Below are 26,826 nucleotides of genomic sequence, written 5' to 3'. Positions count from 1 at the left end.
TCAAATTTCTTTTAATCTTATCACAGTAACATTTTGAGACAGTATTTTGAGTGTGAGTACAGAATGGCAGATCACTTCCTACTTTGTTGTAACTTAAAGGAATTGGCATCACCAAGCCTTATAGTGGTGATGTATATATGCAGGCAGTGACACCTAAGGGATCTGAGTAAAAGGATGCTGTTTACCCAGCTTTCCTACCTGCAAATTTATGTGGTTTTGAGGGGGTTAGTTAAGGTGTGAGCTTGTAAGGACAACTTAGTAATTTCTTTAAAAACTTCATCAACTGTGCAGCAAGGCTATGAACTGAGATGAAGACATTGACATACTCTTTGGATTTCAATTGGAAGCTCTCCAGGTTTAGCAGTATATTATGGTCACAGAGTGTGTTTTGAGGACAGTCTGAGCCATTCTTTGGTACTTAATGAAGTTAGTGTTTGGTCAATTATATTTGTGTAAATAAATTAGCAAATACAGAGATGGTGTTGGTGACATGTAGCAGAATTTTGATTTTTAATAAGAATTCTTACTGAGCATAGTAATGTGAATATTTTTCAGGAAGTTATAAACTTCCTAACAAAGGCATATCCATGTATGCTGGGGAAGTAGTTTACGTAAAAGCATTTTATATTGCATTTCACTGTATGTCTGCTGTTAGTGCAGCTCTTGTAAGCATTGAGTCAGTGTCTCATTTGTTTATGTAGGTGTTTCCCATTCCTTAGCCTTAAATTCATGATCTGTGGCAGTTTTTCAGTTCTATCCTCATTAATTTTCTATGCAAAGATGTCTGAAACATTTTGGCTTCTTTACTAACTTCCTAGCAGCAGCTGCTAACTTTTCCATATTCGGTGCTGCTCATTTGTCATGTTTTCAGTCTGCATCTGTCATCTTTGTGAGGTGTATATGCATATATATATATGCAAAAGGGAAGCATTAAATAAATACTTCTTCAGTGAATGTTAGGTGAGTATGAATTTTAAAATAATTCATAAGGGGAAGTCAATTTTGCAACCTACAATAGTAGAGCAGAGTATTGGTTTTTAAAATGAGAATCTAGTAGATCAGTGAAAAAACTGTAGATAAAAAATGTTGCTGAATAAATTGACACTTTAAGGATTCACTGAAAATTGTTCTATGCTTTCTTGGACATTTGGGTCTCCTTTCAAGCTAAACATGTAATTGTTGCCTGTAAAGCTGAACTTGGAACTGAAATAGTGCTGAAACAGTCAGTAACCTATAGAATACTTGTGGACTAAAATCCACTATTTTTTTTTATAAAAATACCTTGCAGTTTCCAATTATGAGAAGAGTTTTCTTCCCTCTAAGCATCTTAAGATGCTGTACACTTTTAGAAGGATTTATTGGTAATAGACTTCAACTCCCAAGAGGGCAAGAAACCAGTTTCACTTCACTATACTTGTGCCAAAAGTCAGTCTTGAAGGTAACAAACAAGGTCAGGTGCTTCTTGTGACATAAGTCATTGGTCCAAATAAAGACTTTACTTTTGGCAGCATCACTACAGCTCATGGCTAGTCTTTCTTCTCTTTATTCCTGCAAAGCCTCTAGTCTGGCAGACTATGAAATGAAGCTGTTCTGACTTCTGATTGTGTACAGTTTAGATGTGCTGTGAGTTTTAATGACATTTACTTAAGTGAACTTACGACAGCAAATATTTACTGTTCTAAGTAGTTATGCAAATGAGTGATTACTGTTAAAGGTTTTAAGAAGTGCAAAACACTCATATTTGTTTCAGGACTTGGTCCAAGGTATAAAAGAAACATGAAATAAATACTTTTAAGATATGTACTTATAAAAGTGTCACCCTCTGACTAAGTTTGGGGGAATTTTATATTTTAATTTAAGATGAATTTAATGCTTTTTAAAGACCTGTACTGGGTTTGGCTGGGATGGAGTTAATTTTCTTTATAGCAGCCTATATGGTGCTGTGTTTTAGTTTTTATTACCAAAACTGTGTTAATAATGTTGTAGCTGTTGCTGAGCAGTGTTTTACAGAGCATCAAGACTTTCTTTCTCATGCTGTAGCCCCAGTGAGGAGGCTGTCAGCGAAAAAGCTGGGAGGGGACACAGCCAGGACAGCTGACCACAACTGGCCAAAGGGATATCCTGTGATACCCTATGATGTCAGGTTCACCAATAAAACTGGGTGAAATTTCTTCCAGTTACTGTTCATTAGTAGAGCAACTGGCGTTTACCTCCTAATTGATTTTTTTTGTCTTCCCATGTATCTGGAACATTGCTTTAAATAATCTAAGTAATCCAATCGGAATTAGGTTTAATGTTTTAAAAGTTATTTTCATCTTCAGTGTCACTTCTCCACAACCTTGTATAGAATTTGGTAAGAAATATAAGCAATCTATGATGGGGTTTTTTTGTTGCTGATTGACAGGGTATAGAGCTTCAAATTGTTAAGTTGTAAGCTCTAAGACCACTGTCAATTTGGATGTCCCAAAACTTCAAAGGAAATTGACAGTTCTCTCAACTTTGTTACGAACTTTATTCTGGCCTTTCAGATGTGTGGATGACTGATCAGTGAATGTACAGTTTAACCTAAGCAGGGGAAGGAACAGGTATACACAAGTCTGTTCTATTCTTAGAAATAAAAACTGAATCTACAAAACAAACAACATATGAGACAATTTAGAAATGTTGGCTTAAATGACAAAGAAGTAAATAGTTTAGAAGTTACTTCCATGTCACAATGCATTTGAGGAGCTTTAAAAAACTTAACTATCTAACTAATTAAAAAATAATAAAACTAATAATCATAACCATCTGCCACTTGTCTGTTAGTAAGAACTGGAGAGGCAAAAATATTTGTTGTAACATAAACCAGTTATATTTGAACAACTATACTAAATGGTTTTGAGTTTTTGTTATTGACTTGAATTATAATTGTCAGTACTTACAAAAAAAAAGAACTTTGCCATATTGTTTTTAAATCTAAATACTTTGCTCACCAGAAGTCATCTAATTGCAGCTATTTTAAGTGGTTTTGTTCCAGTTTCTGCTTCTGAAACATTTCCATCTCATACGTAGAGTCCCTGACTCATCGGTAGCCATGTGTGGTTTTGGAGTTCTCAGTTTTATCTCTTCTGTAATTGAAAAGAATCTGCCTCTGAAGAATGACTTGTGTATGAAGTGTTGGCCAGGATTACCTTCTCCTTCACCCTACATCCTGTACATGGAGTGAACTGCACAGCATCTTGGGATGAAGAAGTTTCCTCCATTTCTTAAACATTATTCTTGGCTGCACTTCTGTAATGTTTGGCAGCCACAACTATTTATTTTAAGATGTTCATTACAGAAAAAAAGTAATGGGATGAGACAGCTGCAGGTACTGGCAGTATACAAAATTCATAATTACTAAGAGTAACTGAAGCATATTATAGTATAATTCAACTGAAAAAACAGCTGGCACATGCTACATTTGTCATACAAGAGCTTTGCAGAACGTACTTACTACAGCTGGTGGATTTATCTCCCATCTGCCAAAATGCTAAAAGCTCACCTTTTGTTTCCTGCTCACTTAACAAAGACAATATGGAGTAGGGACCAATTTGATTTTTCAGCAGGCAGGATTACTGCTCTATTTTAATATTAAAGTCTCATAATCTGTGTAGGGAAGGGTTAACAGTCAGAATGAATCGTTTTTCTAGCTCAGTAGCCGTCACATCTCCTTATACTTACAAGGTTAAACAGTTTCCTTTTAATACATGTTCAGACTGACCTAACTACAAAAATAAATTCTTGATACACAGCTGTATATAAGCATGTAAACTCTGTTTGTGGCCTGTGCTGCTAAGAACACTAATTCCACACCTCAGTACAAGAGACAGATTGTTTTTCAGTAACTAAGCATTTTTAATTTAGAAAATTAGTCCACTTGGGTAGTCTTCTAAGATGATGTAACAATTAAGAAGGTTTGTCAGAATTTAAGAATTTCGTATTTTCAAAGCCTTTTACTAGCATAGTTGAACAAGCAATCTGCACATTGTAAGGAGTGGTGTTTGAGTGTTTTTCTAGGGAGTCGATTTGGAAGAAGGTATGTATGAAAAGATATGACAGGAATTTTATAAAATTTCTGGATTACTAACGGTTTATAAAACCTGAACTTTCAAAACTAGCTGTTCATTAAGGTTCCTGTATTGAAAATGCTTCATCTTGATGCTTGATATTGATTACAGGGGAAAAATTGCAATAATAGTGTTAAGTATTAACATACTGTCTTGATCCTGAAATTTTAAGCCGTCTTTAATCCTTATTTTAGATAAAAATGTTCATATATATGTATATGTATTTATACATTACAGGTGTAATGTATTTGTAATTTTAACTGTTTAACATTACTTAAATATCTGTCTATGTACTCTTATAGCAACTAGTTAAAAGATTATGAACTGGTTTTTATATACCTGGGATTGGTTAAAGGAGTTGCTGGAGAACAGGAGAGTGGAAACTACTAGCCAGGTAGACTTGCAACATTATGTTAACAGATATATTGCAAGCTGCATTTCAAGTGCCACATAAGTTTTCAGTTAGATTTTCATGAAATACTAAAAAAATTTCAAGAGTAAATTATTGTGGAGAACTAAATCATTAAAAGAGAACTAAACCATTAAAAGAGCAAAGGCTTTTTAAGATTAATATTGGAGACTGAAGCGCCTCCTCCCTCACCTCCATTCCCCCAGAAAGAATAAAGGCTTTAGCTTCCATCATAGTGCATGAAGTTTCAGTAATAGGCAGAGTACCTGGCAGGCAGGTATCGGCTTTCTGAGCATTGTCTATGTGCCACATATTCATGAAGGTGATTGCATTTCAGTATACTTTCAGCTTAAGAAAGGAAAAGTGAGAATAGATTGGAAAATTCTTCTTCACAAGCATTTCTGAACTTCAACACAGAAGGTCAAACTGGTGGCATCTTGAGCACAACACTTCTTGTGTTGGCTGTCGCTAGTGGAGTAAAGACTCGTCAAAGGTTAGAGCAGCTCGTTGAGTTTTGCATCATGGATCATCCCTCTTCTTTAGTGGATGCAGGAACTGTTTCCTTTGAGCATCAACCCAGACATGTCTACTATGACTCCGATATTTTTTTTTGTCTTCAATCCTATACAGATGCAGGATCACTAAAACTCCTTCAGTATAAAAGTGAAAAGACCACTTTAAAGAATGTGGCATTTTCCTTTTTCTCACGCAGTGTCGCATTGCTGTCTCTCACAAGTATGGAATGACTCAGTTTCAGGTGCTTCAAAGCACCTTCAAAAATGTCTGCATTGAAGTCTGGTTATGGGACAATACTTAGAATGTTAATTTAAATATTGAATGCACTGTGCAAATGCAGCTTGTATTTGATATTGTGACTGCAAAAGAAGATCCAATAAACAAAAAGACAAACCTGTAAAAAGTCAAATGCTCTTGACAAAGTCCTGTTGATTTGAACAAATAGATCTCATTCCTCTGCAGTTATAGTTTTGCATCCACATCATGTGTGTGCTAGCTGTGTAGTGCTGTTGAAATCACTGTTATAAGAGCAACCCTGTAATTAAAAATATGCTGTAAGCCCTTACAATGCAAGAAAATACCTGTGAAGTGATATTCTGATCACTGATGCACTACTGTGTGTTAATTAGCATCTTTTCTTCTGATTCATAGAAGTGAGCTGAGCCAACAAAAACTTCGTAGCCAGGAGCTGATTTCTCATCTGGAAACAGCAAATGAGAAGATAAAAGAGGTAAGATGATGGCTGATATGACAAGTACTTTCAGTTACAACCTGATGCATGGACACTGGGATCTTAAGAGAAACCTGCTTAGATGAGTTATGTTGCTGGTTTAGAAAAAAACTAAGGACTTTTGACAGGCATAGTCATACCTGAAGAACCTCGTTTATGCTGACTGACATGTTCAAATGACAGAAAGACAAATTAACTTCACTCTCAAATTATGAGAAAAGGCAAAGGAGAGATCATCTTTCAAGGTTACTAATCTAGCAATTTCAGACAATTGAGAAAGTCTTTCTGAAGCCCCTTACACCTGTGGATGCATGTATACCTCTAAAAAGGAGTAGGCATTGTGTTACAGATACTGTAGCATAAGCAGAGGTATCAAATTCTCAGCCATGTGTATAGCAGAATTTACAATGTATGTGCATATATATGGATAGATAAAAGCATTATCCATTAAAGCTTAAGGGCAGTGTTGTTTTGGAACATGCCTGGTTCAATAATTAATGGCCACTTTAGAATACAGTTATCCTGTCAGCCTCCTAAATCTGGGGTAATGTCCAATTCTATCTAGGATAAGTCCTTCCATGGTATTTTTGGTAGTACTATATTATCCAGAGGAAGAAAATGGGGCTGATGGGATAACAGATTCCTATAGTAAAAGATGGTTAAGAAACACTTTATTACAGACCCATTAAAGAGATCTCTGGCAAGTTTATAATTTATTTTGGATTATGTAGTGTACATTTTTCCCTTTGAGTATTGCTAAAGCATTTATATTGTAAGATTGTGTGAATTAAATTATCTGGATTAAAATGTCAGCTTTTGTGCATCTTACTCCAAGATGGTGAAATGAGTAAAACTTCCTCTGCAGATTACTCTGACTGGAAAAGTCTTATAGTGTCATGTTTGAGCTGGAAATTCTCTGTAATATGTCAGCAGTATGTCTTCAGTCTTGTTGTAAGTGGTAAACAGTTCTACTTCTTAAGTTCACCTTGGTTTAAGCTTTTTCCCTGCAGTATGTATGGAACCAGTAAAAAGAACTTTGCCTTTGTAATGAGATATTTCATTTACCCAGGATGAAAAATTAATGATGGATTATCGAGAACACATCACTAGACTTCAAAAGCGACTAAACCAGGTAGAACAGAGGGCAGCTACAGCATCTCAAAAGGTACAAAACTAACCAAAACCCATGCTATTGAAGTGCATTGTAAAAATCCCATTTAATATTAGAAAAATAGTCACTTTATATCATTCCTGAGGCAAAGGTGATAATTTTTGTGCATTATTACTAATATAATCTTATCAACACACTTGCATTTTAGATGCATCGTCACCAAACTGGCGCATGTTCAATTAAATGCCACCTTCTGACAGGATGCTTAAGTGACAGTATAGATTTGTTTACGGAAACAAATTAGATGTGAATTAAGCTTGTGTGGTTACAAGTGTGTGAATGAATGCCTAATGACACCAAATTAACAAAAAGTCTTCTTAAATAACTGCCACTCTTGCTCACATGAAGCAGGCTTTTTTAGCTTGATGTAGCCTACTGCAGCAGTCACAAGGGATGGCTTCACATGATAAAGAGCAAAAGTTGTGCTGATTCCTATACCTGTCTCCTGGGGAGTCTGATTTAAAACAAAGCATGTCTTGAGTTGATGGCTGGAGAACTGCCTTTATAAAAATTGCTAGGCAGCAGAGCTGTTTGTGGGAATTCTGATAAGGGTTTCTTCAGCCAAATAGATTCCCTGGTCTAATTCATTGTGTGGTTGCACAAAGAACTGGGGAAATGGCAGGTGGTGGTTGCAGGACAAAATTGATGGTGTTGACCTGTTTAGTGTTCATCGAATTGCAACCTTGAGTACTTTCTGCCATGCCATGTGAACTCACATATTGGTAACTTGTTTGTCCACCTTCATTTTTTTTAGTAGACCCCAGTAGCTACGTCCCCAAAGGCTATGGGAAAAGTACACCCCACTGCAGTTAACCTGTTGTATAGATGCAGCAGCTCCTGCAATGTCCACAATACTGCAAGTTGTGGAGACAGAATGGGAAATACTTGTTTTTTTCCAGGCTGTGGGAAGGAAGAAGGGCTGGCAGAGTATATGTATCTCTCTACCATAGTGAACATGCTTCCCAGTACATGTTTTGGCGATTATGAAAACTTTAGGCAGGGTATCTGTTAGTGTGTCTGTTCTCTTTCAACTCCATTACAACTTTGAGTGGCATTGCTCAGCATTTCTAGACATCAGGGATGTTGGGAGGAAAGGTTGTCCTCTCTTCAGAGAAGACACTTTGGGCTTTACTTGTCTAAACCCCCTGCTACCTATTCACTGGATTTTTTTTTTCATCCAACATTCTTTTTTCCATACTATTGAAGCTACACATGTTGAAGCAAATCACAGGGGTTTTATACACTGGATTCACTTATTTGTCAAGCCAATTTGTTACTCATGTTGGTCTCCTAATAAGTAAAGGTGGATTTTCTGCCTCCCGATTTTTTACAGTGATTTAGGAAATTCACTTGCAAATTACCGCTTTTTAATGTGGGAGATCCCATGTGAGTTGCAGAGAGGAAATGTTTGGTTGTTCTAAATTGTCCAGTTAGGACAAATGGCACTTTTTTTCCCCAGCAGCAGTGAGTAAATGGGCATAGCTGCCAAGCTGTCATAACGTGCTTTCTGGCCATAAATGCTTTCTGTTATGCCAAGGTCTGCCCAGCTGGTGAAGAATTGCCCTGAAAGAATGATTTCTCTTTTTTTACTTCTTGTTATTATATGGATCTCTTCGGCCCCAATACTTTTGAGGCGCTCTCTTCTCTTATAAACATGGTCATGTCACCTTTCAAGGGAGTAAATTCCTGGCCTCAGTGTCCATATAGTAAGAGATCTTGCTGTTTCTGAAAACATCAATAAATAACTGTTCCTCATTACTCTCCCTCGAAAAGATAACAGAGATTTGAGAAGATATTTAGCAGCTAAATTGGTTTCCAGATCTTATTGCCAGTCTTCAGAATAGCCTTGCCCTCTTCAGGCTTGGCAGAGGCAGAGGCAGAGGCATGGCTGTGAGGCATGGCTTTTTTGTAGAAACTCAAGAACTTCTGTGCCGAGCCCCTTCCTCCCCCTCCCAGCCCAAAAGACATACCAGCGCTGTTCCCGCTAAAGGCTGGAAAAAGCCATCTCCAGGAGTACTGCTACAAGAGTGGCCACTCTTCTGAATCTGAAGAGATGATGTGTTTATTCTCCTCTGGCTCTCAGGAGACCAAAGTTCATGTGTGTGCTGTGCTTCCTCAGATTCAGAATGGTCACTCTTCTCTGTCCTGAACCTGCAGGTTCAGGGCTACTTTCTTAATTGTGTATTCTCATTATATTTTCCAGCTTATTTGTAAAGTTAAATCCAATGTAGACTAGAACTTTAGGAATCTAGAAATTACATTTTTGTGTTGGTTAGTTCAATGACTATAAATCTTATTATTAGTTCAGTACAGAACATAAAATTATGGGTTGCTTGCACAGGTTTAACGTGTGTATTCTATTGCAGATGCCTTTAAAGTATACACTTGCTGCCTAATCTTTCCTCATCTTGAATTCTTTAGGATCTGAAAAAAAAAAAAGGCAGTCATCTGCTATAGAGTGCATTGTAAATGCTACTATTTATCCCAAATTCCCACTCTCTCTGTGCTTGTTTCTCATGACACCTTCGAAACTGAAGTTCTACTGGTAACTTTGATCTTAGAACAAATTACAGAATAAACTATCTGCTTGTGTTTAATGACAGCTCAGCCTGATAACTACACAGAAGAAAAAAGCTGCTTCCTTGAAGGATCTGGAAAATATTTAAACATGTATTGTTCACTCACACCTTGCTGGAGTTGAGAAGATTGTTGGAGAAACTTCCTATTGAAGCATTAAAAAGTCAAATGCGTAGTAAGGCTTGTGAAGCTTAGATAAACATTTTCTGGTTTATTCAGGTAAGAAAGGGAGTGGATGAAGATGCTGTATCTGTATGCACAGTAAAGATGGGAAGAAGACTACAAAAAGTTGTAATTAAAGTCCTTTAATGTAGCAGATAAAACAACCTGATAGTGCTATGGCATATTGGTCTTTTTTGGTTTAAAAAACACCAGCTCTGACAAGACTGTGTACAGGAAATAGATACATTGTACTGAAGTAAGTGACTAGTTTTGCTCATACACACGTGATACCTTTAATTTTTCTTTGCAGTGCAGTAACTTGAGGACATTTTGAAGGTCTTTTATGAATTGTAGTAAGACACTAATTACACCATGAACGTCTGACAGTTGCTGGGTTTATGGTAGGCATTATCACTACAAAATGCCTTCCGTTGCCTTCCAGTTTTAAGAATTCAGTTCAGTTTGTTCTGATGCCCCTGGGAAACAATAAAGAAAATGCTGCTGGCTATTTGTACAGCTTGTTTCTAAGGACTGTAATTGTTCTTCAGTTGTGCTTTTTCTTCTTAATTACTATTTTACCATTGTTCTGTGCTTTTCTGATGGTCAGCTCTTTTGGTTTGTATCTATCTGGGAATTCCAGTTCTCTACCACTTCAGTCTGCACAAAGCTGCTACAGTCATACAGCTTTTATGCAGTTTGAAATAGTGTGTTTGAACTCAACATGCCAGTATGTGGGAGTCCTCTTGCATACATGTTTTTCTTTGATAGTTTTAAGTCTCATCTATATCACTCTTTCTAAATTAGAGCCTGAACTCTATTCTCTCAGCATAGTGTAACCATTTGATAGATATTAACCGATTTTGAAGTGCTCCCATCTTGGACCTAAGTGATGTAATTTCTTGTCCATCTTAAATGTGAAGAATATAATTGTGGTTGATAACTTCTAATTCAGGTGATGGATAATGCTTAGCCAGTGCTCAATGAAAACTGTTGTTTCGGACTAACATTTGTTGCAGTGATCTTCACTGTATTTGCATTTTAGAGGACAGACCTGGGTTGACTGCCACATGGAAATAAGTTTGTGCCACCTTCTGAAAACCTATCTGTTCTAGTAGAGCCTGCGGCAAGATGGATGCAACCCCAGGAAAAATGTCTGCTTACCGCAGAGGAAGTTACTCTTTCCTACAGCTGTGCACACTTCTTTCCTAGTGCTTTCAGTTTGATGTATGCCTGTAACCACTGCAATCTCCAATTTTGCTAAAAGGCTTCAAAGATTTCTTTTTTTAAAGCAACACAGATACATTGTCCAGAAGCTCTGATCGTCTGTTGCTGTGAGATTTTCATTAGTCAACCACCTAAGTGATGCAGAGGGAGGTAAATACCAAGCACCTTATTTTCATTTGCATAATGTACCTCTGAGACAACAGACCACCTGGAAGATTCTGTGTGAGCTATTAATCCTGCTCATTCCTTAAAGAGAGGCTCTACATGTGAAGTGAAACCTGGCAGTGAAAATTGCAGGTAACTTAAGTTTTTAACACCAGCATTTGTTCCTTGAGGCACAGAAGGGCACTTGCTTGGTTCCTTTTTAATTATGGGTATATTCATTTCAACTTGTACTGTAGCTCTTGACTAACAGTTATTTCCCAGAACATGAACTGCAATGAGGACACAAGCACCTGATGGTAAAATTTAAGGGGTATCAGAGCCCATTATGGCAGATGACACAGGAAAGAACAAGATTTCCTTCCTCTCTGCCTAATCCTCTGAGCAGCTAAAAATTGACCAAGCATGTCTGAACCAGAGAAGGGAACGTCATCCAGATAAACTCATCATTCCACCACCACCTCCTTGCATTACTGCTCAGTGTCTCAGCTTGCTGGCATGTTGCTCCCAGGTTGGAGTGGCAGAAGAAAAAGGCACTTGGTGAAGTAATTAAGACATGAGGCTTGGTGGTTAGGTAACTTTTGCTCCTTCATGATAGATAGTAGATTTTTTCATGGAATTGAGCAGCAGGCTTTTCACTCATCTATCTTGGTAGTTTCACATTTGTTTCTATTTATGAATTTCTCATTGCTTTTCCACTGAAAAGTTTTTGTTTCTTGTACTTTCCTTTCCCCCTTCAAAACCAGGTGTTGAGTGTTTTAAAGATTCCCTAGTGTGGTATTAATGCTTCCAATGAGTTAAAACTTTGTTCTTGCCTAGATTTAGGGAGTTTCTAGGTGTATAGTTACTTTGCAATAAGTGAGACTAACTATGAAAAGGTGGTATGAGTTTCAGTGTGGGTCATCCCAAGAGCCCTGTCCCTTCCAGCATCAGCCAGAGCTTGAAGGATACATCACTGCCTACAAGGAGCTTGGCCATGGTCTAGTTTAGTGGGTGGCAAGTTTTGGGTGCCCTCAGCTCTGGGCCAGTCTGACCTATATAACCCCAGCAGCACAGCGCCTTTCCAAAAGGTCACTGTCAGCAAGATCTATACAGCAGCTGCAAGATCCTCTTTCAAATGTTTATTCACATCTTGAAGAGCTTTGTACTAGAACTCTCAGGAGGACCATCCTTTTAAAGACATTTTTGAGGGGTGCCACTCCCCATTGCCCACAATATGAATGCACAAGTCATGTATAGATCTGAGAAAAATTATTTACCCATATAGCTGTTTTTCAAGATGTATTGCTAGTCACAGGACTTCACAACCTTGTCTTTATCTTTCTGTGCTCAGAGTCCATTCCATATTTCCCCATCTTGGGTTTAGAGGAAGCAAGAGTAAAGGACCTACCGTGCCCTTCATGCCTTGTCTCCTAGGGAGCCTACTACAGCTGCACATGTTCTCCTCAGCATTGCTTTATGACAGACAGTTCATAGTGTGAATGCACGTTCAGCACACGTATCTTGAAAATCTATGGGCAAGAAACATGTTCCTTTGCCAGCAGAACATGTATGAAGATTATGGACTTGAGAAGGACAGCTTCTATCAACATATAAATTATTTTAGGTAAGCAACATCTCTTTGAAGATCTCAAGGAAAAAAAGCATACTATTTTCTGTTGCTGGGAGAAGCACAGCCATCAGTAACCGGACTCTATACTATTCCTAAAAAAAGGAAGCAAAAACAGCCTTTGTTCTTGCACCACAGTGTGCACTGTAACACCTGTAATAATCCAAATCAAACATTGACTGTAACTGCGCTTCAAAGTTGTTCACATCATTGCAGTGAAGTGTTGGCAGCAAAACCCGAACAAAACCACTACCGCAAATTCTAAACCACTGCTGGCAAAGATAATGCAAAAATGTACAGCATTTATTCACATACAGACAAAAAGGCACAATTCTACTCAGTATTTTAACAAAAAATACAGCTGTCTTCAACTAGGTCTTTATAAATACTTCAAAAAAGGGAGAAAATAAATACAGGATTGAGCCATGTAATATAAAATAGTCATCTCTACATATACTTTTAATTTCTGTTTCTCCTCATGCACCTTTTAATTAATTTCAGCTGAATGGACACCAAAGCTAGGCACGTAGTGAAAAATCTTCTGTACAAGGTTTTACAAACGTAACGACAGTTTTCTCCAATTTCCGAAATTCAGATTTATACACGACACGTACAACCCTTCATTTAGATCTGCGTGAATTTATAACCTAACAAATGGCATTCCAGGCAACTTTACAGAAGTTCAACTAGCCTACAGTTTGACAGAATACAGCAATCGAGTCAACGGTCTCTTGGTCGGTCTGCACAAGGGAAGGGAACGCTTAAAACAGAAATGCTGCAAATGGTTCTCCCAGTAAAACACAGGGGTGAGTCTGTATCGACACTGCTGTACTTACACCACCTTCTGCTGAGCACTAAGCGTGGGTAACAGAGCTAACCTACAGAGCTGGGCACACTGCAGTCCTCAGACAACTTTTTGGTTTTGGTTCAGTGTAACTTGAAACATTAGAAAGCTTATTAACCTCAACAGTGGGGAGCAAAACAGGTAAGGCATTAATTCTGCACAACAGTAGCATTCGGAATAGTGCAAATTAACAAGGTACCTCTTTGAGTCTGGTCTGAGGTTCAATGCTTGCTTAGAATCAAAATTTAGGCTATTCAATCTATGGCTTCACAAACAATTCCCTCTATGGTCATGAGTTTGCTTCTTATAGGAAAGAGCAGAGCCTGTCTGGAAAACTTTGCTCTATGCCAAGTAGAACTTACCTACGTTTACCTTGTCTGTTGTTGTTGGGTCTAGTAAGTACTTTTCTTGTAACATGTCCCAAGAATAACTACATAACCTTAGATTCACCAGTGCCCTGTTTGACCCTCACCTCTGTTTAATCCCACTTCTTGGGACTAGCAATGGTATTTTAAAAGTACACTATCTTACACAAAATTCCCCTTCCCCAACATCCTCCCTAAAGATGTCGAAAGATTAAGACTTCTGAGTTTTAAAACAAATGACAGGGATGCATTCTACTGAAATATTTAAGTATAACTTGCATAGCAAGATAATATTAATAAGCTTCTTTTTTTCTTCTTTTTGGATTGACTCCTCTGGAAAACTTGGTCATGGCAGAACTCTACAGTGTTTCACATGTTCTCTGCTCCAGAGGCAAGGATCTAGCATAAAAAAGTGAGTGAATGCGGTACCGGCAGGCTAGGAGTACGAAGGGCTGGGGGGAAGGGGGTTCTTTATTCCTGTCTTTCTGTACCACATTGCTACTTAAAGTTTTTCACCAGTACCTACCATCTATGCAGAATTCCAACAGTTACAGGCTCCTACCACTCCACTGTTATATGCACACTCTACTTGGTACAAAACAGAATCCTAAGGATCTGTTGCTATTATTGCTCGTAGCTTTACTAGTTATTGCCATTTGCAATTATGTAACAAAAAACTACACAATCAAGACTATGAGTCCCCTCTTCCATCAAATCTAGTCCAGAATAAAAGGAAATCTTTTTTCTTCATTTGACTGTAAAGAGCTAATCACAATTTATTGCCTTTCCACTGTATTCTATTTAAAAATATATATTCATCTCCATTTTAAAGCAACCCTTTAGTACCATACGCGTGGCTTTCCCAATCCGTACCATTAGTGCATGTGCGGTGGGCTTTGGGAAATCCCACCCACTAGTGCCTTAGACATATTTTTTCTTAAATTGCCACCCTACTCCTGGAGGCAGGTGACTGACTAAATGGTGACGGGAACCCACACGCCGGCTCCCTTTCTCAGAACTGAGCCAGGTGAGGGCGTTCGCTGTGCTCAGGCTGAGTCTTCTCAAGCTGTTGCACCCTCAGGCAGCTGCAGTCCTGACCTGCCCCTTCCTTCTCCTGCAGTACCACAGTTCCTGGTTACACCTGGCCATCTCATAGGTGTATTTACATGTAAATGCTGGAGCTTACAGAGGGGTTTGAGCTGCCACTTGTGCTCAAACTGAATGCAACAGGAAACACTCTGCAAAGAGAGGAGAAAGACCTGCCACCATCCAAGGAAACCCCATTTGTAATGGGTTTTAGCAGTGCAGTATGGTTAAACAACCACCTTCAATTCATTACACACTAGTTAAATTAAGAGCTTGTGCTTTTCCAGAAGGCAAAGGAAGGGAGGAAAATTTTATCAGTGCTTTCTTTGCGAAAAGGGATGAATGCAGCCTACTTCCCCCTACCCACCCCAACCCCTTCTAAAAGGTTTTTGTGAACTATTTTAGTGTTGTAATAGTGATGTAATTTCTCTGCTTATTCAGGAAAGTTGCAAATAAAGGAAGATTTAAACTTCTCACAGAACCGGGGGGAGGAGGGGGACTGGGACCACACGCCAAAGAAAACAGCTTTAAGTGCACGTAAACATGTTTACAGAACTCAGGAATAATGGGTTACCAATTTGACAGTCTGTAGCCATGTCTAAGAACTCTCTTCTCTCTCACCAATAAATAACGTGGAGTCAGCATGCAGGCAGCGACTCTACTGACCACGGTGCTGGCACCCTGTCCCTGTGTCCAGTCAGGATGCCAGGATGCTTCTCCTAATAATGTCCGTCCTTCTGCTGATGGTGCTGTTGGGACTGAGCCTCTGCTGCCTGCACTTCTTTTCAGACACTTCAGTCTCCGAGTCACTCATTTCGGCATCAGGGACATAGCCATCATTCTCGCTGTCAGGCTTTAGCTTGCTTTTTGCCCTGTCCTTTGGTGAAACTCTGCTCACGCCCAGGTAGGGGTAGCCAGAGCTCTGGCGGCAGGTCTCCTCCGGGCTCTCACCCTGCTGTTGCCTCTCCCCCTTCTTTGGAATTCGGAATCCGCCCCAGTTCTTCACTGGGCTCGTGGGTGTCGTAGGCACTTTAACTACTGTCTGATGAGAGTTTACTTTGACGAGACCCCCGTTGCATTTAGGCACTATATCCCTCCGTGTGCCAGGCGCTGACCTACCACTGAAGTGGTTCACAGCCCTTTTATTTTCCGATTGCCTCTGAGACAGTTCTGTGGGTCGCAGTGGTTTGTGGTTGTGTTTAGAAGTCTTTTCCTTCAGTTCTGCCTTGACAACCTCACACTGCGGATGATTGTCTCTTCTTTTTCTGTGGTCTGGTATAACTATCCCATTTTTCTCCTCTGCTGATACAAGTCGTGTTTCTGCAAAGGTCTTGTCAAAGTTTAAAAAGCCCCCTGTAGCTGCCCCACCTTCCCTCTGGCTGGGCTGCCTCAGCAGGGATTTGCCATCATTCCCAGAGCTGGTTCTTGCTCCATCTCTCTTGTGTGGTTTTTTCAAAGACTGGCTTAGAGATGTGCCCATTTGTTTCCTGAAGAATGCAGAATGCCATTTCAAGTCCTCGATCTTGGGGGCATTGGGGCCCAAAGATGGACTATTGAACAATACCGTGTTCTCCATTGAGGAGAATGAGGAAGGCACACCTAAATGCAAACAAAAGAAGTTAAGGTCCAGCAATTCCATGGCTGGGTAAATACCACTCTTGAGGGCACCTGTTTTAACTCTGTTCCTCATGCCTAGCATGTTCTTCAGCATAAATGGGTATGTGGTTGTCTATCCAGTACCTTGATGTCACAATTATGTGGCTATGTTGTGGTTTCACAACATACTGCTAGTGTAGTTTACTTCCCTGTGGCCCTGCTGCACCTGATTACACCTGTAGCAAAGATAAATCCAGCACTGCTCTATCCACTAAGAGAGATGACTCGGAGAAGGGCAGAAAAAGCAACCAGCAAACAGTTTTGATTGATTCTGTCTGAAATATGGTTCATTATCTGCTGAATACTTAAAGTTATTGCATTAACTAGATTATCTTTGAAGTTATCTCTCTTTCTGAGAAAAGGTACTGTCAATGAGGTTAGGCAGGAAAAAACATGTTGCTTTAAAACCAGAGAGCTACCTTTTCACAATCCGTTTCTTTAAACTGCCATCTATGGTGCAAAGAAGCCCGTATGCAACACTAATGCAGCAGCACTAATAAACCACCAACTCAGGAGGTACCATACAGCACCTGATTATAAGTTGTGGCCTCTCTGTCAGGAGGGGGCGTTACAGAATCACACCAGAGAGGAGCTGATGCAGTGGACCCTTCAGCACCCCACGGGCATCAGAAGGACACAGGCTTAGCAGTTTCTATAGCAATGTGCCCACCATTAGAGCTAACCTGATTCTCTTTTTTGTTTTGCAATGTGCTGATGTGTGGTGGACTACACGAGATTTTAATGAGAATGAATGAAGTCCCATTTGTCCTTCAAGATTAGTCATTAGCCTGTAACCAAACCTTTCAGTGCTTGTGCCTTTGGTCTTACATAAAAAAGGCAATACCGAAGCATACCTGAAACTCTTTCTTGTTCCAAGTGCTTTGCGCAAATATTAAATATCTGTTCTTGAACTTTGCAGACAGATCTCTTGATTTTTTCCCTTCGAGTCACCATGTAAGTGAGGTTACGCACCTAGAAGACATCAAGTTGATGAGTTTGACAGAAACTGTGTTTCTAGAATGTTGTCAAACTATAATCTACACAGCTGTGTAAGTTTCACACCACTACTCTCCTAGAGCTCAGAAGCGATTTCTTTCCCAGGTGAGGGAATGGCGGGGAAGTGCCTCTGAGTACTGCCCCAGCTGCCCCTGGCATGGTGCCCTGTGGGTTCCTGCTCTGCAGGCTGATCTCACAGCAGTGCAGGAGCACACATGGAACAAGGGTCATGACTGGTTCCACTAAGGTCCTGCTCTATTTAACGCTAACAGTCCCTGGCCAGCCAGTACTGTCAGTAACTCTCATTACTCCATGGATTCAAGTGAAAAGGGCTTCATCTGCCTCGTATCTTTTCTGACACAGTCCCTGGCCTTTTGTTCTTTGTCTGGTGGGATCCAAGCTGCACAACAGATGGGTTATGTCCACAGAAGTCCCTGTTTTATTCAATTTCAAAATCTGTCTTTAGATTGACGATGTTGCCACTAAGGTAATTCATAATCAGGTCTTCCTGACTTTACCTTGAAGAGGAGAAAAAAAGCACAGGACCCTTTTTTTTTAAATCCAAGTTATCATGGATGTATCATCAGGGGCAACAACATAGTAGTAAAATATTAAAAACACTGCTGCAATGATGTCTCCTGTTTTGACATCACACCTAAATTATTCTGCGTGTATCCTTTCCCTTTTTAAGATCCAGGGAATGCAGTGACAAACTCAACTTATTTAGGTGATCAAAGAGAAGATTAAAAGAAATCTTGAGCACATGGAGCAGAAACAAAAGATACTAGGTAACAGCTGTCTCCCTGAGCTAGAGACAGGTCAGGGGTGGAAGCTGAAACTAGGAGAAAAAACTTCAAAGGAAGAACTGCAGCAATTCATTAGAAGCATAATTAGCCAGGAGGATGTTTCACAAAAGGTGCAGGACACTCACTGTCCTGATCTGAAGACTAGGCAGTATTCTGGAAGAGCAGTTGAGGCAGAACCTTCTGAGCTGGGTTCTGTACATCTCCTACATGAGCCATATGCTGTACAGACATGAAAAACTAAACTAATTTCAGGACGCTCTGGCTGTAATGTATCTTGAACTCTACTAGTTAACCAAAACAAAAAAAAACTAAAAAGGAACGGATTCAGGTCTTCACAGGATCAGATGCACTTAAACCACCCAACTGATCCTACTGAACTGTTCTTTAAACATTCAAAACCTAATTGAGTGGAATATCATGTACACAGATAGGGACACAGTCTGGTGAAATGGCATCCTCATGTGCTGCGTCAATGAAAGACACATCTGCTACAGATCGAGGCAGGTTTCATAACCTTTTCCTCCTTGTGCTCCTGATTAAAGGAGCAGAGAAAGCCCTTAAAGGCTAAAAAAGCTCCAGCTGAGGGCTCCAGTACAGTCCACAGCATTGATCAGTAAAAACACATAAACAGAAATACAACAATCTAGTTACAAGGAGATCGGGCACCACAAGCCAAGACCTGCTGGCCACTTGAGAAGACCCTCCATTTGAGAAGAACAGTTAGTGTCCTCTGTAGGAATTTAGAGTTAATGGGCTTTTCTGACAATGCAGCTGAGTTACAATGTAGCATGGGGTGCCTGCATGCAAGGGCAGTAACTGGCAGAGTGGTCTGGAACCATGACTAATGATGGCCAGCACACCTCACCACAGCTCAGGCAGTGCAGTGGCTTACCCGCTCGAGGTCCTGCCGGAGGTGTGTAAAGAGCTGCAATCTTCTGAAAAGAACATCCTGTTCCCGTTTAGCCAGATTGTCCTCTTCATCCTTCTTTGGGGTGATCAAAGGCTTGTTGAAGTTGGCTTTTCTCTTCAGCTTCCAGTACTGGTACAGGAATCCCACCAGCTCCTCAGGCAGCCTCAGCGCTTTAGCCACTTCCAAAGATTCAACAAACGTATAGAACTCATCCTCCAGCTGCTGGAGCTTCTGCTTGCGGAGGCTGACTCTGTGGGCCTCTTCCTGGTTTTGATCCATGCTGTGGAAAGGCTCCACATGGGCAGGAAGAACACTGTCCTGAATCCCATTCCCATTCTGCTGGCCTGGGCTTTCATTGAAAGTCTCATCATCTGCTTTCTTGGTGGAGCTGTGCTTGGGACAGTATGACTTAAATTTCACCTCATCGTTCTCTGCCAGTATGGTCTTCATCTCCAAGCCACGGTCAAACGCACAGGTGACATGAAAGGCTGTCCTGCAGTTCTTCACTGAACACTACAGAAATTAAGTTAAAATTAATCAGAAATCTAAGAAGCCATACTGCCTCAAACTATTCAAGCAGCCAGGGCTGCTTTGGAAGAACAACTCCGTTACCACGCTCCACTTCTAAGCTGCATGTACCTTCTTCGTCTCATGTAGTGAGGTTCATGATTTAGTGCTTTGGGGCAGGCAATGATCAAGTGGCCCGGCGGGGCGGGAGCAGTTAACCCCTCCCTAGACCAATCCTGCTATTCAGTAACCAGCAAACCCACGGGAGGACCCTTCTTGCTATCACCAAAGCAACTCATGTAAGGCAGCATTACACAAAGCAAAATGTTCCGCCTTTGACTCTGCCAGCGTGAAAGGGAGGGAAAAACGTCTCAGTGGCTCCAGGCCAGCCTGCTACTTTTAATTAAAAGCCTTTCCCAGCACCTGGACCCATGGTACCCAAAAGACCTCAACCAAGGGGAATTTTTTTTTCCCCATTATCCCCATTTTATCATGGCATATATTAAATGGCTGTCGATCGCTAATTCACTGACTTCAGCCTTCACTTCACCTGGGGGATGAAGAGAACAAGAAATTAAATTTGTCATTTTTGTTCCCTCCCAGTGAACCCAGCCATCATGGAGCAGTGGGCACTAGTTCAGCTGATTTAGCACTTCATTTCGATTATATGTGACTTCCTCTTGCAAAATGCTGTCACAGCTATCACCAGCCACAAACTGAAAGGTTTAAATATATGGAGTCATAGAATCATTTAGGTTGGAAAAGACCTTTAAGATAATCAAGTCCAACTGTAATGTATATACACATGTATACATATGCATTTGTATCAACTCACACCTCTGCTCCAGTGACAAGAATTTAAAGTGGAAGCGAACATCAGTGCTATTAACTAGGAGGAAACAAAACTATGCCTAACCCAAGCCATCTAACCTTACAGAAAACTGCATCGCACTAGGATGTTTATACAGGACTTTGTAAAGAAGCCAAATCTCTTTCTCCTCTGAGTTTTCCTGTTCAGGTTCACTCAGCAGCCAGATGGCATATAAAGGTATAACAGAGTTTAAACTGCAGAAGTTTTAAATGAACGTTCTTTAATAAAATCAACATATAAAAGGAATTAAAAAATACCAAAGCATCTTTTGCCTATTCCTCTCATATTAGCAAACAGGGCAAAAGCAGCCCCACTGGAACACCAACAGTATTTGAGACATGGTTTCCAAGCTGCTATCATTAAGAACAATCATCTCTTCGTGTGGCTAATGTTTACTGGGAGAAGAGGGGAAAGCCTGTCTCATCAGCAGGAAATCTGCTGAACCTGGGAGAATATGCAGTCTCCTTTTCCCCAGCTTATTGCAGCTGCTCTCTGCCCAGCTTGACACACGCTTCCAGCTGCCAGCTTTTCTAATTGTTGTGCATACCTCATCACATCTCTGGAGGATTGCTCGCTCCCAGGCCCTCCGATTAACGCTATGTCCTTTCTAGTGCAGTGCCTTTCCCTGTGATCTGGTCTGATTGTATACAATTTTACAACACAAATCAAAATATTTCTCACTGCTAGCTTTAATAACGCCAAGATTTGCAAAACTTGCCTAACCCAAGCCATCTAACCTTACAGAAAACTGCATCGCACTAGGATGTTTATACAGGACTTTGTAAAGAATTTGCATTTGTAGAATGTCAGGCAAAACTGTAATGTCTTGTCTCTCCCCAGAATATCAAATGTAGAGCTGTCAGATGTGGCAGCCATCGTGCCTACATGTCACACTGTGTTGTCACTAAAAGGGGAGAGGGGTATCAGAAGAAATATGGCAGGAGATCCCCTCTTCCCTGCATGCCAACATATATAAATACTCTAGTGTCCAACAAACTACTGTAAGTTCCCCTTCAGAACAAGTCTGGAAAATGGACAAAACAGTTTCAACTAGGTAACAGCAGCCAAGAGGAAGGGGACAGCTCTGCAAGGAGGTATTACGACTGAAAATTTATATGCTGTCGACAGATTTATTTTCTCTACTTAACATTTACTATTTTATACATTGCTTAAATGGAAACAGCCTGATAGGTTTCACTGTGTCTATGGCTGCATTGCTGCTTTACAACTTTTTCTGGCAACCTCATCAAATGACTCGGAGCAGTGGAAAAAAAGGAAATGGATAAAACCTAATTTTTAAAAAGTGTAGGGCTTTAGAAATTTCTGTGTCTTAATGCTTGGCCTTGCCATCATGGATCCTGTAACATGAGGCTAGCCATAAAACAAGCAGGGAGCTTCCTGAGGAAGGTGAAGAGCACTACAGCAATACTGAGATATATTTTCTTGACTTTTTCTACACAATCACAACAGTGCCCTGAGTGGGTCACCTGTCCTTCCTCTCCTCATCTGTTCAAAAGTAAGGTAGATCCCAGTTTTGTCTCGAATGTCAGGAAACCAAGTATTTCCTCTTTCACAAATATGGGGCTTGATAATGTGTTTTCTCAACCTTTCTAGATTTTAAAATTGTTCTTAAAATGATTATTTAGCATTTCTGAATTATTTTCCACTGTAAAGGATCTGCGAGTACTTCACTGCTAAGAACCCAATATAAATATGCAGGTGAAATGACATTGCCCAGTCTGAATGCTCTGGTGCAGATCAATCCAGTTACTGAACAGCCAGCAGTGACAGGCAACAGTGAGAAAGGCTGAACTCAAATCCAGTTGAAACTGCAGAGAGAATTTCAGACATGCAATGAGACAAACTGGCACTGAACACAGAATGTGAGTTGTTGGTATGAAACAAACGGCTGTATAGTCCTGGCTTTAAAGTTTAATTATTTATTGCATATGGAATTTATTCTTTTTGTAACTACAAAGACTAGACACTTGTTTTGATTCTTCCCCATCTTGCTGCTTCAGGCAGTGCTCATCTCTGAGCCCAAGTACCAGAACTCAGAACAGTACTGTGGCACAGCTTCTGCACTGGTGTCAACTGGGAAACACACACAGGAGGTTTCTTTCCCCTTATAAACACCAAGTGCTCCAGAACCTACCACAACCAATGGAGGAAACAGGGCACATTTCCTCAGCTTGTGGCTTCCTTAAATCTCAAGAAAGGCCAGTGAAACAATCTGTTACTTTCCTACTGCTCAAAAGAGCATAATATTAAATGATCAAATATTCTCAGCAACTTAAAATCTGGACCAACAATAAAAAGTTACAGAAAAAATAGTTACAGCCAAAACAGTCCAATGCTAAGTAGTACCTAAAAATTTTCATTTCATTTTCATATGTGGTACATCACAGAAGTACAAGTTTTTTCCTCTACTCAACAATATTTATTTCAGTGTACTAATAAACATATATGCATATCAACACATTAGGAAGTCTTGTGAGATGACCTGCCATCATTATTAATGTTTTACTAGAAAGTCAGAGCACACTAACATTCAAAAGCACTATATGTGCAATTAAATCCACTGTAACAAGAGTCAAAGGTTACTGCAGGTACCCATTTTGCGTATCTACTCAAAACTGACAAAACAAACCACACAAATATTTGCAACACTACATTACCTGTATAGAAGCTCCAATTTTTTCATTACAGAGGCTGCACACCAGTGCCCATCTACTGCTGGGAATGTGAGAAACTTTTGTGATAGGCTCCATTTTTTCTGGGCTCCCAATGCTCACCTAAGAGTAAAAAAGGTTAAAAAACACAGAGTGACTAGAATACTGTTAACTCAAAAGGGAAACAATTTCATCAAAGAAATCAAATTCCTTGTATACTCATGCAAAATTAGCATATTCCAAGTTCCTCTCTGCATGAATGAAACAGTTTCAAGGTGATACCCACCAATGGAAAATTACCAGAACAAATATTTTGATTATGAGAACCCACATGAATTCTCACTGTCACATCCAAACCTCCTTTATTCACCTTTAATGTTCCCCTTACAAAATAAAACTGTGCTTTGTGTGCTTGTTAAATGAGTTCTGCCAGCAGCGAGGGCCTAATTTTTTGAGACCTAATTGTGGTTGACAAAGGTAATTACTTTCTGTACAGATGATTATTCATCCTGCTGGACTTCACATCTAATGGAAAATCTCTTCTACTGTCTTCCTAAGAAGTACAGTCAGTGTAACAACATGCGGTAGGTTGAGCACAGTTTTTGGGAGGTTTCTTCTCTCCCCGAACCACTGCAACCCTGCAGAGGATTGGCACCTACCTCCGGGATCCACAAGGCACAGCTAACGTGGACCCACTTGGTGCCGCTCCGCGTCGGCTTCATGGCACCGCCCTTCTTGGGACACAGCAAGCACTTGGGCTGCACGCCAAGCGCGCAGGTCCTGCACAGCCAGCTGCCCTCCGGCACCTTCAGGATCCCGTAACACGCCTGCGTTCCCAGTACAGAAAAGGGAAAGAGAACAAAGGAAACAATGTGCATTGCTGTTACTTTTTAGCTGCTTACGTGTAGCCTCTCACAACACTCAAAATGTTATCTGTGGAATTTCTAACAGTAGGGAGATTTTTTTTCCCCTATGAACAGATATATAAAGATTATTTTGTGGAAGTCACCCTACCCCTTTCACAATGAAGCTACAAGCTGGATGAACCAATTTACAATAGGAAAAAACCCCTACTTTTTGCCCTTTCTTGTTGCTTTCTGAAGGTCCTGTTCCTTTCAGTTTATTCAAGCCAAATCACATTTCGTGTCATAACTGAGACGCAGAAGCTGACAATCAAGGAAGGAGACTCAGGACGCTTTCATAAACTTAACCAACCTTGCCCATTCATTCCCCAAAGAGATCTTTCAGTAAAAGGAGCTGAAGTAATCATCAGCAAAAAACTACTACCCACTTCAACTAGGAAAATGAAGTAGGTGTTTGCCAGCCCAAAGAGCAAGGAGACTCCTGACAGACAATCTTGGCAGCAGTGAGCTAGGATGAAGTTCAGCATCACAAAGACTACATGTCACAGGTATTGGACTGTATCTAATTCAAAAGGCAGGAACCACAAACTATAGAGCTCTGCTGTGGAATACTCAGTGTTACTCCGAAGGATGGAGTTTTGCTTCTTATTCAGAGGGAAAAGTGCAGAACAGTAACTAATTAAGATCTTTTTTCTTCCAGAATATTGCATCTTTATGGAGACCTCTGTCTAAATTACTGTCAATTTTAACCCTCTTAAGCTTCAGATTTGATGTGATCAGAAAACCACTAGAGGTCTAAAGACATCCACTTTATTCTGAATACTGTGCAAGACAGCCATTTGTACTTTACAGCTGTCAGAAGCATACTTCTTTCTTTCTTTATCATTAGTACAAATGCATTTAAGTAACACATACAAGAAAATGCTATTCTTGCTCACCAGATAACACAATTTTCCAAACACTGAATGATAAAGCAAACCTCTTAAAGCTGGGATGGAAGGACAGGCTAACAGGAAGGCACCTGTCACAGTAAGAAGCATCCACAGAAACAGATACCATGAAAGAACAGATATAATTTTAGTGTAAGAAGACTTTTTAACTGCCAGGGAAAGGTGGCACATAATAGTGCTTTATTAGCTCAGCTCAGGTCAGTAGATTCTCCATTACATTAAAATGACATCTTACACATGTCCCTGCTGATTGCCTAAAAGTCTTTTTTTCCCTCCCTGCTAAGTTGTTGATACCAAAGGTGTATTAGCCCCAGAAGCATGCAGAAAGGCAGGGAAAGAATATAGCAAAAGAAGTGGCCAGGTGAGAATGTACAATACATGTGTATGTTTTGAGGAACCAATTCCTCACCTTGTAACTTCCTCCCCACAAAAACAATACCACTTTTAACTCTTAGCATGACACTTCTAGAATTACAGGTAACAATTCTCTTTCTCAAGTATGTAATTTCTGAATTGATCCCAACACTCTGTAACAACCTAACAAATAAGTGTCTGTCAATGGAAAAAAATCCAATCTCTTTACTAGATTGGAGGAGTTGCTGTCACCACCCCTACGCCCCGACACTGTGCCCTGGCCACCATACCTGGTGCACACAGATATTGCATTTGTCACAAAACACCATTTCGTTGCCATCTTCTCCATCTGGAGACTGGCAGACATCACAGACAACGTCTTCATCATATTCAATCCCAAGTCCTTCTTCTGTCTCTATAGCGTGATTCATGTTATCGTAGCATCGTTGTTCAAACTCCTCTATGACCCTTTCCATCGTGTACTCATCCAGTTCAGGCATCCCTGGGAAACAAGAGTTGTTATTTATTTCAAGGAAAGACTGGTAACAACCACCATACACATCTCCAGCTTCTTTTGGAACAGCTGAGTACAGAGTCAACCATTTCACTTGCCATGATGATAAGCTGGCTGTAATACTTCCCAAGTTGGTACTACACCAACCTCTACTACAAAATCATGCCACACAAACACTCACAAAACCAAAAAAGCAAACAATCATTTTCCTTTTCCAAAGTCAATTTAGCACAAGAATTTCCACATACTTCAACCACTACAATAAAGCATAGGCTTAGGATATCACACTTTGAGTCTAATTCCCCACCTAACATCTACTGTGACTGTAATACAGAAGATGGCAACCTCACAATGTGTGTTTTAACAAGAAAACTCTCTTTTCAGCTCCCCTTGTGAATAACATAAGTCACAAATTCCACTATGTCACACACATCAGAAGACAAACACTCTACAATAGTACTTCCAGTTTCCCTTTCTGACAGGTAAATCCTTGCAGCAGAGCCAAACTGAGCAAGGGGGAAGAGCCAAAATCCTGCTGATGAAAGAGAGTGTATTTTGCCCCAAAGCCCAGAAAAACTGCCCCAATAAAGCAGATGATGATAGGTTTTAGGCCAGTTTATAACTAAATTCTAACCTCACAATTGCTATCACTTATCAAAAATCCTTAGAGATAGGTCACTGATTGTGCACTTATAAGGGTTAAAGAAAAGGAATCAAAGGACTACAACTGTAGTTCACATATTTACACTTATTTTCTTAAAGAAGAATATACATTTTCAGT

The 26,826-nt window shown here is 40.0% G+C and overlaps 2 protein-coding genes across 11 annotated transcripts in view; one reads left to right on the top strand and one right to left on the bottom strand.

Moving 5' to 3' along the window:
- SCLT1 (sodium channel and clathrin linker 1) overlaps positions 1–10,170 on the top strand; it is a 42,094-nt gene extending 31,924 nt beyond the window's left edge. For 3 of the 6 annotated variants that reach the window (XM_061994258.1, XM_061994259.1, XM_061994257.1), the window contains 3 exons: positions 5,668–5,746; positions 6,816–6,911; positions 9,521–10,170. In XM_061994258.1, the coding sequence (XP_061850242.1) occupies positions 5,668–5,746; positions 6,816–6,911; positions 9,521–9,583 (238 nt within the window). In that variant the 3' untranslated portion in view covers positions 9,584–10,170. Of the gene's footprint in view, positions 1–3,054; positions 4,078–5,667; positions 5,748–6,815; positions 6,912–9,520 lie in introns of those variants that run through there. The other 3 variants (XR_009818544.1, XR_009818545.1, XR_009818543.1) reach the window with 2 other exon arrangements.
- Positions 10,171–12,936: 2,766 nt separating this feature from the next.
- The window catches only part of JADE1 (jade family PHD finger 1), a 55,468-nt gene continuing 41,578 nt past the window's right edge, over positions 12,937–26,826 (bottom strand). For all 5 annotated transcript variants that reach the window (XM_061994253.1, XM_061994255.1, XM_061994254.1 and 2 more), the window contains 6 exons: positions 25,822–26,033; positions 24,024–24,191; positions 23,371–23,487; positions 19,297–19,827; positions 17,457–17,574; positions 12,937–16,545 (listed from right to left, as the gene is read on the bottom strand). In XM_061994253.1, the coding sequence (XP_061850237.1) occupies positions 15,644–16,545; positions 17,457–17,574; positions 19,297–19,827; positions 23,371–23,487; positions 24,024–24,191; positions 25,822–26,033 (2,048 nt within the window). In that variant the 3' untranslated portion in view covers positions 12,937–15,643. The remainder of the gene's footprint in view (positions 16,546–17,456; positions 17,575–19,296; positions 19,828–23,370; positions 23,488–24,023; positions 24,192–25,821; positions 26,034–26,826) is intronic.

The sequence above is a fragment of the Colius striatus genome, chromosome 3, assembly GCF_028858725.1.
Source record: "Colius striatus isolate bColStr4 chromosome 3, bColStr4.1.hap1, whole genome shotgun sequence".
NCBI lineage: Eukaryota > Metazoa > Chordata > Aves > Coliiformes > Coliidae > Colius > Colius striatus.
The sequence above is the reverse complement of the archived record's forward strand: the minus strand, read 5'-3'. Positions and strand labels throughout refer to the sequence as shown.